Genomic DNA, 12,500 nt, shown 5'->3' with positions numbered 1-12,500 from the left:
AATCACAGGGCTATTTTTGGGTACGATTGCTGTCAGTATTAAATTGCAACGTGTGCGTGCTACAAGCTGGTGTGAGAGTGAGGTTGCAACACACACACACACACAAACACACACACACACACACACCACACTCACTGACGCACACACACACACACACACACACACACACACACACACACGCAAACACACACACATACCACACTCACTGACACATACACACACACACATACACACACATACACATGCACACAAACACACACACACCACACTCACAGCCATGCACACACACACACACACACACACACACACGCACACACAAACACACACACATCAACAGTCAGATACACAAACACACACAAACACATAAACACAGACGGACATACACACATAACACTCACAAATACAAACAAACACAAAACACAAACACATTTATAAATGCTAACAAACATATACACACTCTCAATGAAACCTCACACACACACATGTCAACACACACACACACACACACACACACATCATTATGCAACAACGTGTCAGGGTGAGGAGAAGTGGCTGGAGGTGAGAGAAGGAATGTGTGTGTGTGTGTAAATGTGTGTGTGCGTGTGTGTGTGTGTGTGTGTGTGTGTGTGTGTGTGTGTGTGTGCTAGATAAAGACAGACAGAGAGAGCGAGAGAGCGAGAGAGAGAGAGAGAGAGAGAGAGAGGAATACAAAAACAAGGGAATGAACATACAAGCCGTGTGACATCCTTCCAATAATCATAACACAATAAACTCTATTTTCTGTCTATATAAATACATTGTTTGTTTATCTTGTTCCAGCTTCATCTCCCTCCACTCTACTCCCATTCTCTCTACCCTTCCCTCTCCTACTCTCTTACCCCCTGGAGTAAGAGAGAGAGAGAGAGAGAGAGAGAGAGAGAGAGAGAGAGAGAGAGAGAGAACGGAACAGAGAGAGGTAAAGATAGAAAGAAAGTCTCCAAGGTAATCCCTGAATCCTAACTGATCCCTAGGCTTTTGCGGACACACAGGACCCCATGAGCATGTCTGTGACAGCACACACTGATAGACAGACACATGTGTGTGACGTGACGTGACAGGAAAAGGCCACAAATACACTATCTACACTCCACACCCTACACTCTTGCATTCATGGGAACAGTAGAAGCACAGAAGGGTGTCAATCTGTCGATCCGATTTATCAGTTATATTCATCTACATTTCCAAAATATATCAAAATATAAAATGTAATAATGACGTATAATGATTGACTTCAGTCTCCATTAAGGACAGCTCAACAACCAGAGACCGCTTCAGAACCACAGCTTCCGTGACCTTTTAAGAGTGGCGCTAAGAGCTGTGAAGGAGCTCCCAGATAAAAGCCAATAGACTTACCAGGCAAACACCAGCAGCAGCACAACTGATACTGATAAAAAAACTAGCTGGCCTGCTAACTGATGCATTTTAGTGATACATTTGGCAATGTTACTCTGTAAAAGATGGTCTTACATGCTTAACATATAGAATTCCCCAAATAACTCACAAGAAGTTTGGCACAAGAACATTTGGCAATGTTACACTGTAAAAGATGTTACTCTGTAAAAGATGGTCTTACATGCTTAACATATAGAATTCCCCAAATAACTCACACTGGGCTACATGCAGTGTATGCTGTGCTGTGCAGGAGGGCCTTGCAGACGTTGTGACTGCCGCCAGTCAGTTGTGCACTGTCGCTGTATCCTGCCACCCTTGGGCACTATTCTGCCACCCTTGGGTCCTTGTCTGCCACCCTTGCTATCCTTGTATTACTAAACTGCTCATGCACCACGCCAGCCAACCTTAACCAAACATCACTCCAGAGAAGTAAACATAAACACACTTCCCATACGCCGTGTCCCTCTTCTTCTCCTTCTACATCGTATTATGCTGAGGCGTTAACACAGATGTGGCCATATGACCTGCTGTTAATTATTTCCTCTTCTAAATGATCTATTCTAAATTGTTACAGCATACATTTTCATCTGCCATGTTTCTGATTCTGTCCCTCTGATTCTCTCCTCCCTTCCCTTCTCCCCCCCCCCCCCCCCCCCTCTCTTTTCTCTATCTCTACCTTTCTACTCGGCCGGCTCCAAGCAGACCCCCCCCCCCCCCCCCCTTATGAGCCGAGCTTCTGCTCAAGGCTTGTTGTTGACAGGCAGTGTTTCCTCGCCCCTATCGCCGCTGTGCTTGCTCCTGGAGGGCTCAGGCTCTGGCTCCGTAAAGCGACGCGAGACAGTTGTATTGTTTTGAACAAGCCGTGTGACATCCTTCCAATAATCATAGCACAATAAACTATTTTCTGTCTCTATAAATACATTGTTTGTTTATCTTGTTTCAGCTTCATCTCCCTCCACTCTACTGCCATTTTTTGGCGTCGGATCCCAAGACTACACAGTGAATAGCCTGGCCAGATACTGGGAATGTCTGATGTGTTTATCTGTCCTTCACGTGACCATATCAATGTTATAACGATTACAAATCACCCACCATACCTCAAAAAACTTGCATAAAGCACCTTTAATATTGATCCTCAATCATACTATATAAGGCACACTGTCAGGCAGACATTTTATTATCAATACTATACAATATACAACGAATGCTAACACTACACGGCCATATCTAACTGAATATAATGTGATGCTTTGCAGCTTCATGCACCTCATTCTCCCGCCTCTCCACTCTAATTCTGTTGTCACTTGCTAACAAGTGCAATCCTCCACTGATGGCGGTGACTGTGACTGAGAGCTGTGTATGGCTGTGTGAGAGACGGGGACACATTAACCTCAGCTCATCACTAGCGCTCCACATCACCCACACAGTCCCACAGCAGAGAGCATGGTTAGTCATACCTTAGTTGGAGTGGCTTTAGGTAACATGTACTAAATAATGAACGCATTCATTCATTAACACAACGTGCCACTTTAGTAAGCACATTTTTGTCACCAGGACTAATGGTTAACATTGGCTAGGATCGGTGCTAATGGTTAGCGATGCATAGGCATGCACTGACACTGAATTGAACATTGAATTAAAACCCTAAGTACACTGTACCAAAAGTGATGCGCATCAGCAGGATTCAGGATATTTACAGGCCACAGACCCACACACGCCCGCGCACACACACACACACACACACACACACACACACACACACACACACACACACACACACACACACACACACACACACACGCGCACACACACCAGAGTGGCTTTTGACTTCTGCACTACCCGGCTCTCCACAAAGCTGATGGGTTCACATCGAGCTGACAGCGGAACCACTTCACCTGACCTTCCCCCCCTGCCGACCCACAGTGGCATGAATCACACGGCTCTTAATTGCACAGAGGAGCAGAGGATGGCTTTAATGACAGCTCGTTTTTATGGGGTGGCCGTGCTGTGGAAGGCTAACCTGCTGAAGGTCAATTGATTAGTGGGAGTGACGTACAAAATGGATCTGATAAGAGTCTTCAACATGCTATTTCTATGGGACTGAGTAGAGAGTGTCTGAGAGCATGTGTGTGTGTGTGTGTGTGTGTGTGTGTGTGTGTGTGTTTGTGTGTGTGTGTGTGTGTGTGTGTTTGTGTGTGTGTTTTAATCATCCCTTCCTTCGGCATTCAAGATCATCTTTAATTTTTCAGGTGACGTTTCGGAAAATGAATAGCGGCATGTGGTGCTTGTGACAGTTGGTGAGCACCTTATGTGCGTGTACTGTGAGTGTGTGTGTGAGAGTGTGTGTGTGGTGTGTGTGTGTGTGTGTGTCTGTGAGTGTGTGTGAGTGTGTGTGTGTGTGTGTGTGAGTGTGTGTGTGTGTGTGTGTGTGTGTGTGTGTGTGTGTGTGTGTGTGTGTGTGTGTGTGAGAGTGTGAACATATGCCTTGGTGAAAGGGTGATGTTGAAGTGTATGTGAAAAGAGGTGTATGTGTACGTGCATGTGTGCGGGTGTGGGTGTGTGTGTGTATGTGCGCGTGTGTGTGTGTCTGTCTGTGTGTGTGTGTGTGTGTGGTGTGTGTGTGTGTGTGTTTGTGTGTATGTCAGTGCAGTCATGTGTGTTCCCTGTCCTCTATGTTCTAAGTGAGGCCTTGAGCAGATGTTAGCTGTTTCCCTCCCGCTACACACACACACACACACACACACACACACACACACACACACACACACACACACACACACACTCGCACACACACACACACACACACACACACACACACACACACACACACACACACACACACACACACACACACACACGTACACACACAGCCAGATGTGTCGAGGGCCTGTTGCCAAGGCTGGGGAATACTGTTTCACTTCCGTATGTTGTTTACTAAACGCAGCCCCACTCTCTATGCCCACACACACCACACACACACACACACACACTCTCTATGCCCACACACACCACACACACACACACACACACTCTCTATGCCCACACACACCACACACACACACACACACACACACACACACTCTCTATGCCCACACACACCACACACACACACTCTCTATGCCTACACACACCACACACACACACACACTCTCTATGCCCACACACACCACACACACACACACACTCTCTATGCCCACACACACCACACACACACACTCTCTATGCCCACACACACCACACACACACACACACACTCTCTCTATGCCCACACACACCACATACACACACACACACACACTCTATGCCCTCCCCCATCAGCCCTTACAGTTAGTCATTCGACAAGAGTCCCCACATGGAGGATTACACTGAAGTAGGCTTATGACATGTTTATGACATGTTTATGTCAGTCGTATGATGCAGGGCTCAAATCTAGTGCTACATTTCTCTCTACATCTCTTACAAGACACTGGAGTTTGCCATTTTAAAGTAACACTATGCAACAATTTGACACTTTTTGAGATATGGTTTTATAGGCAACTAGTTTCGGTACCATCCTCAAATTCATTTTAATAGCATATGGTCATGTGAAGGACAGATAAACACCTGTGTCTTCCCCACTAGCCATTCAGGATATGCCCTATGTAGTTCTGTGTAACGGGCTGGTACACCCTGCAAAAATTGAAGAAAGCTTTCACACGCATGACATTGCCAGCTAAACTGCCAAAAGACACAGTTAGTGTGTTGGCAAGCTTCAATCAGTGTCCGCTGGGCTGTTGGTGGTGTTAGCAAGGTTTTTGCATGCCTTTTAGGTAGTTAGCTTACTAGTTTTGAAACAGAACTCCGTATTGCTGCTTTAATGCAGTGATGGGATGTAAAATTATAACGGTGTAATATGTGCCTGAACGGATGTCTGTCTCGACCTTGCACGCCCTTGCCGTTTAGTCTCTCGGGCGGTCCGCAGAGACTGACCTGTGGACGTTTACATTAACTCTTTGGCTTGCAGCCGCCAGGAAGAGAAAGGACATGGCCTAGTTTAAGAGCCTTCAGTTCTCCTTGACAACCAGAGCAGCGAAACCACAGGAACCACCAGCTGAACTTACAATAACAGAACACCATTTATCATCCTCGTTCAATATCATCTGATAGATCTAACTGGGAACAGAGGGGGCGGGAATAAGAGGGTGCCATACCCCCAGCTCTCCATATGTGAATGTGTGCTACGGTTACATAACATCCACAGGCTTGGGGCAAAATCCCAGGACACCATTTTGAAACATTATTTTTAAAGCATAGACCTGCAAGCATCTCATAAATATTACAGGACCATCAATAAAACTCCGCTGGGCAGGTCTAATATAATATTTTTGAAAATGTTGTGACTGGCTCAATTTACACAAACACACACACATGCACGCGCGCACACACACACACACACACACACACACACACACACACACACACACACACACACACACACACACACACACACACACACACAATACACATATGCACTTGAAACAGTGCTGAGGTAACAGTGCCATGCAATCACATGCTTGATTATTTCAGTCCAACAGAAGTGGTATATGCCTCGAGCAGGGATACAAAGCACTGCTTCTAAAAAAACAGAGTTCCCTCTCTCAACATCGCTGTTTTGACCTCTGAGGAAGACATGTTTGACTTATCCAGTGTGTCCTGTCTCACTATTAGTGCGAGAATATCCAAATTCTAAAATATATACCTTCGTCTAGATTTGTTTTTTGAATTGGAATGATTAATGATGATTTAATTATTGATATAATGATGACACTTTACTCTGAACTCTGTTTACTAAATTGACCAATCATATACAAGTTCTGACATGTTGTCAATGAACTGACCAATCATATACATGTTCTGACTGTTGTCACTCACAAAAAGGTGTTGATTTATAATTATAATAAATAAATACATTCATAATAAAGACAGTCATGTTGCTCCTCGTGGTCATTTACAACTCTCTAAATGTTCAATATAGTACTAGCCTATTAGAATGTAACAGAGTATGATATAGTATTTAACATTTCTGAGACTAACAGTAGCAGTCACATGATACTGTTACACCACTGAATTATAACCACTCAACTGTTGTTGTTTTCCATTACTGCAGGGTGTAGTATTCGCCATAACAAGTTTATGACATAGTTATATGAGTCTTATGAGAACCAGTCAGATAAAGTGATACTATTTCATGGCCATATCAGTCTCTCCTCCCTGTGTCTCATAGGCAGGCTTGGGGAGTAATGGAATACATGGAAAGGCGTTATGTAATTAGGATACAAAAAAGGGTAACTGTATTCCGGTACAGTTACAAAAAAAAAAAAAGACGTCATTAGATTACAGATACTTTTAGCAAAATGTGGGATTATTAACAGGATTGCAAATAGATTTTAAAATAGAGAACATTATACTATCATCCACATGCACACTTTACAACACACAAAAATGCTTTCTCTGGCTGGAAATATCGACACTATTTTGTCCTCGAAGCTGAAAGTGGAAAGAACATAACAGTGCAGTCAGTGCACCTTATGGCTCTCCGCGGTGAAAATACTTTCGTTGTCCAAGGACCACGTCAAATTTCATGAAGCATTTACAGGCAAGACCAACACTGCTAACGTCTACACAGACATCCAATTAGCTCAGGTTAAAGTTGGTTAGCTAACCTGTTAGTATTGCTTGCCTACTAACGTAATGAAAAAGGGGGACTGTGATAACTGGAATGATCGTGTTGGATAAAACACAAACCCCTGACCAAAATATGTTTGTGGCAGTTTAATTGAAGTTTCAGCGTGATGTGTGACTGAGTAACATCTGTTTATTAACAGTGCAAGTTTGGCTACATGTAAGTTAAATGCATACCTTTACCGTGACTATCACTTAAACAACATTCAAACAGCATAAACTAAACTATACTACTATACTATAGGCTACTACTCTGTAGGTCCGCCCCATATATTTTAACTTGGAACCTGTAGGCCTACTGTCAGTATTTACTTCAAGATTTCTTCCCTTTGACAGTTCAGAAAGTGGACACTTGATTCATTAAAAATACTGTGGATGTTCTAAATCTGTGCTGATTTTATTTTTATTAGCCTATGCTTTGTAAACTGTGGTTTCGTGCACTTTCAATGTAGGTCTGTAGGCTGAATTTTCATAATGACAAGCAGATTTGTCTTTAAAAAACACTGAGCAGAGGGCAGGTTTAATTCTTAAAACCGGACGGAGTTGCGTGAGTTGAAGTCGAAGGGGGGCATGGCAGGAGCAGAGTTCAGCGTGCTGGCGTGACATATGCACACATCAAGCCACAACCACACGGCCCTCATGCCCATTTCCCTTCAGGGCAACAAACTGAACTAGTTCACATTTCCGCCCAGCAGGCCCACACTATATTGCAAAGGGGATTGGGCAAAACGTGTAAAATTATGCAAGATATTTGTTTGTAAAAACTGTTGACCGTGAGAGAGTGTTCAACCAAGGGTAAGAAAAGTTGGGGCTGACCGGTTTATTTTTTATTTTCAATGGTTCATACTTTCTTCTGTGTTGTCGCAAATGATGTGTTATTCACTAGTAAAATACTACACATAAAAAGAGCTTTACATATTTAGTTTTGAGTTCAGTTTGTTGTCTAACACATAGCTATGACAATATAGTACATTTTGATATTTGAAGCACACTAAGTTCATTTCCTCAGTAATAAGTAGGACGCCCACACCAGATGTCATTTATATAGCAGAATAATAATGCAGAAAGTATGTCATCTGAAAAAGCTGGTGTGTGCCCTTATAGGAGCGGTTTGTGGATAGCACAACCTTCATGAAATGCATGTGACCAATGAGTTGCACAGTTTCTCACGCTAGCAGTTCATGTCTTTGCATTCAAGGTTGGACCAATGTTTTTCAGCATTTATTTCCATCACAGACATCAAAAAGGAGAAAACCACCAAAATACAGTGGATAAGGCTATTGAGGTCTCTTTTCTGTTATCTTCATTTGCACATTTGGCATTGAGGAAATCCAAAAGTAACGGAAAGTAATCAAATTACATTACTTTAATATTGTGATACTTGGATTAGGTTACTGAATACAATTTTTAACAGGTAATCAGTATCGGAATACATTTTTAAAGTAATCCTCCCCACCCTGCTCATTGGATTGTTGAAATGCAATCCTTTGTTTATTCTGTCCCTTTACAATCAGTTCTGACATGGTCAGCGTGAAAACATACTTGTTCTCAGGTGAATAAACAATGTGTATGAATATGATAATTAAATATATGCAGTTATATAGCTTCCTGACCCCTTTCTCTACACTCCCGTTAAAGTATAATCATATTAAATGTATTCGTATGGTCATGATTATGAGTTTGCAGGGAGTCTGTGACCCAACCCACTGAAATAAACATGAGACAATGTTGACCATGTGAAATGACAAAATGAGACAAGCATTAGTCAATGATGTGTGTGTGTGTGTGTGGGAGGGTCTTTGAACCTCTCGAGAGCTTTTGTTGTTCCTGCGCATGTTTCAACCCAAAGTCTATAAGAAACATGATTTGCCCCAGGGGTTACGGCTTAAAAATAATGACAGCTAATTGATGTGTCAGTATATCCATTACACCTTTTCTACTCTCGTTTTACCAATCACAAGTCCAGACACGCAAGCAATCAACATTCAATCTTTCCACCTCCGCACACGCCCCTGCCCGACTCCCAGTACTGCGGAGGGCTTCACGGCCAGCATTCCATTCCCGGAGCCCGTGAGCAGAAGGCGGAATGTCTGACATCAGAGCCCTCCAGAGCGTTCCTCACGCTGGCGGATTTCACAAATGGATCACCGTGAACTCAGGAGGCAGTTCTAACGGCCTGAACTGATACATGCCACACACACACACACAGACACTCACACACACACACACACACACACACACAAACACACATACACACACACACACACACACACAGAGACAGTCCGATGCTAATACAGCATATCCTGTCCCAACCCCCGTAATTCCCAGCTCCCTGCTAGAGGTGCACTGGTACATGGGAGACCTGAGCCATGTAACTAAGTCATACACCCCACACACGCACACACACACACACTCACACACATCACACACACACACACACACACACACACACACACACACACACACACACACACACACACACACACACACACACACACACACACACACACACACACACACACACACACACACACACACACACACACTCACACCGACAGTACCATGCTAACGCACCATATGCTTTCCAAACCCCTGTACGTCCCAACTCCCTAATAGAGGTGAACCTGAGCCATGTAACTAAATCAAACACTTCCCAGAAATATCTCTCCAACACACACACACACACACACACACACACACACACACTCATACTAACACCCTGCCCTAACCCCCTTCACCTTTCCAACACCACCCCTGCTTTAAGGCAACAAATTAAGTAAATAAACCGCAACCCTGTCTATGGGGTTCCTAGAATAAGTGCAAGCTTTGTAGGAGCTACACTTTAGTAGCAGCCCCAGTCCAAACAATTGGTCTAAGGGGACACATCCAGAGACAGAGAGAGAGAGAGAGAGAGTTCCTGAGGGGAGAGAAGGGGTGCTGACAGAGTGAGGTGCATCGAAAGAAGGAGAGAGAGAGAGAGAGAGAAAGAGAGAGAGAGAGAGAGAGAGAGAGAGAGAGAGCAAAGCAGCGGTAATATATAAAGTAAGCTTTTCCAACTCACCAAGCAGAAGTGTGACGAGCACGCTGACATTGATCATGCCGCCCATGCTCCTGCACCTGTGAAAGAATGACCAGCTGATTTCCCGCGCCTCCATGTCGTCTGTCCACTGCTCCAGCAGCCTGCGTGCCTGTTCTTCTGTCTGTCTGTCTGCCTGTCTGTCTGACTGACTGACTGACTGACTGACTGTCTGAGTGTCTGTCTGTCTGCCCGCCTGACTCCCTGCCAGACCCTGGTGGGCGTGCTTGTGAGTTGAAGCTGGGCTGGGGTGGATGGGAGGGGTGGATGAGTTGGGACGCACAGCGAAGCTGTTTGAAAACAGAGAGAGAGAGAGAGAGAGGAGAGAGAGAGAGAGAGAGAGAAGGGGAGGAAAAGAGAGATGACAGTGAAAAGGAAACGAGGACTTTCGGTCAGTTAAGTCCTAAAGAGACTGCCTTACACCTCTCCCTGAGTCCCAACAAGGGAGAGAGAGAGAGAGAGAGAGAGAGAGAGAGAAAATAGAGGGGGAAACACAGAGAGAGAAAATAGAGTGAGAGAGAGAGAGAGGAGAGAGAGAAAGAGAGGAGAGAGAGAAAATAGAGGAAGATAGAGAGCGGAGAGAGAGAAAATAGAGGGGGAGAGACAGAGAGAGAAAATAGAGGGAGAGAGAGAGAGGAGAGAGAAAGAGAGGAGAGAGAGGAGAGAGCAATCTGTCAGCTTTCTTTGCTCTTTAGAGAGAGAGGGAGAGAGAGTTAGAGAGAGGCAGATAAGAGAGGAAGAGAGAGAGAGAGAGAAAAAGACAAGAGAGAAGGAGAGAGAGAGAGAGATAAAGAAAGAGGGATGGAGAATAAGAAGCTGCACCTGATTCAGTCCCCCTCTGCTTTAGTCACACGCTGTCACTCAGTGCGCTCTCCGTCCGCCGATCTGCTGAATCCCACAAACATGCGAGAACACGGAGACGCAGCACAGAGAGAGAGAGAGAGGGAGAGAGAGAGAGAGAGAGAGAAGAAAAGAAAAAAATCTCATTGACACAAGCGGAGCAGCTGGGCTGTGGCGGTGTGCTGGACACTGCCGGGGAGGAGAGAGAGAGGCTGCATCGTCCCTGAATGGGTGCTGTGGACAGGGGGCTATTGGCAGCAGCGTGGCGGAGGAGAGAGAGAGAGAGAGAGAGAGAGAGAGAGAGCGAGAGAGAGAGAGCGCGCACGAGAGAGAAGCGAGGGAGGTAGGGAGCGAGCGAGTGAGTGAGGGAAGCTAACAGGCAAGCAGAGAGTGCTTCCCCAGCTGGTGCAGAAAGACCGAGCGTGGAGAGCCACTGCAGAGGCACGCCGGATAGAGAGAGAGAGAGAGAGAGAGAGCGGAGAGAGAGAGAGAGAGCGGGAGGGAGAGAGAGCGGGAGGGAGAGAGAGAGAGAGCAGGAGGTAGAGAGAGAGCGGGAGGGAGAGAGGAAGGGAGGGAGGGAGGGGAGTCTTTAGCATGATCGCATGTGGGATCTATCAGAGGCACTCTGGGTGATGGGCTGTGGTAATTCTGGGAAGAGGTTGTTTAGTATGTTCTGTGTGTTAGCGTCAATGGGCTGAGGTAATGCTGACGAGAGGTTGTTTAGTATGTTCTATGTGTTAGCGTCAATGGCCTGAGGTTATTTTGTATGTTATATGTGTTAGCGTCAATAGGGTGCTGAGAACTACATTAGAAAATTGCCTTATTTCTGCTGCAAAAACAGCGCCTTCATTTGCCACTGTTATTCTGTTCATTTTCATTCCCCTCAACCTTCAGTCTTTTGTTCCTTTTCTCCCTCAATCTCTCTGTCTTGTTTCACACCGATTGTGTTCTGCGGTTCAGGTGAAATCTGTAGTAGAAATCACTGACGGCTGTGGCTGGATCGAATGGCCAGAGTGATATGTGATACCTACACTGCGTTGTCCACATGTTACAGATGTACTTGTGTTCAGTCACGCTCCCATAGACTGCCACTGAAGTGAAGTGCTGTGCGCAGTTTCATAGGCACTGTTGTATTGGAGGACACAGCACAGCTATGACAGCACAAAAAAAGAAAAGAAAAAAAGAAGAAAATGCAATGAAATATTATTTAAATATAAAAAAATACTGCTATATATATATATATATATATACAATATCTGCTTTTTTCTATCACCTCATTAAGTAATTGGTGATTTCCCAATGCTAATGGCTACTGTTTAATGCTATTTCACAACAGCTATACGGGATTTCTTCTTTGGCATGCTACGGACCTTTGGGTTTGAGACTGATGCTGACATATTCCCTACTTCCCAATGTTCCCCTCATTCTGTCA

The 12,500-nt window shown here is 44.7% G+C and overlaps 1 protein-coding gene across 1 annotated transcript in view; it reads right to left on the bottom strand.

Moving 5' to 3' along the window:
- scn4ba (sodium channel, voltage-gated, type IV, beta a) overlaps positions 1–11,490 on the bottom strand; it is a 27,005-nt gene extending 15,515 nt beyond the window's left edge. Inside the window, exons 1-2 of the mRNA XM_012829697.3 lie at positions 11,051–11,490; positions 10,214–10,518 (exon numbers count right to left, since the gene is read on the bottom strand). Of these exons, the coding sequence (XP_012685151.1) occupies positions 10,214–10,307 (94 nt within the window). The 5' untranslated portion in view covers positions 10,308–10,518; positions 11,051–11,490. The remainder of the gene's footprint in view (positions 1–10,213; positions 10,519–11,050) is intronic.
- Positions 11,491–12,500: the final 1,010 nt, after the last annotated feature.

The sequence above is a fragment of the Clupea harengus genome, chromosome 9 (genome assembly GCF_900700415.2).
Source record: "Clupea harengus chromosome 9, Ch_v2.0.2, whole genome shotgun sequence".
NCBI classification, from domain to species: domain Eukaryota; kingdom Metazoa; phylum Chordata; class Actinopteri; order Clupeiformes; family Clupeidae; genus Clupea; species Clupea harengus.
The sequence above is the reverse complement of the archived record's forward strand: the minus strand, read 5'-3'. Positions and strand labels throughout refer to the sequence as shown.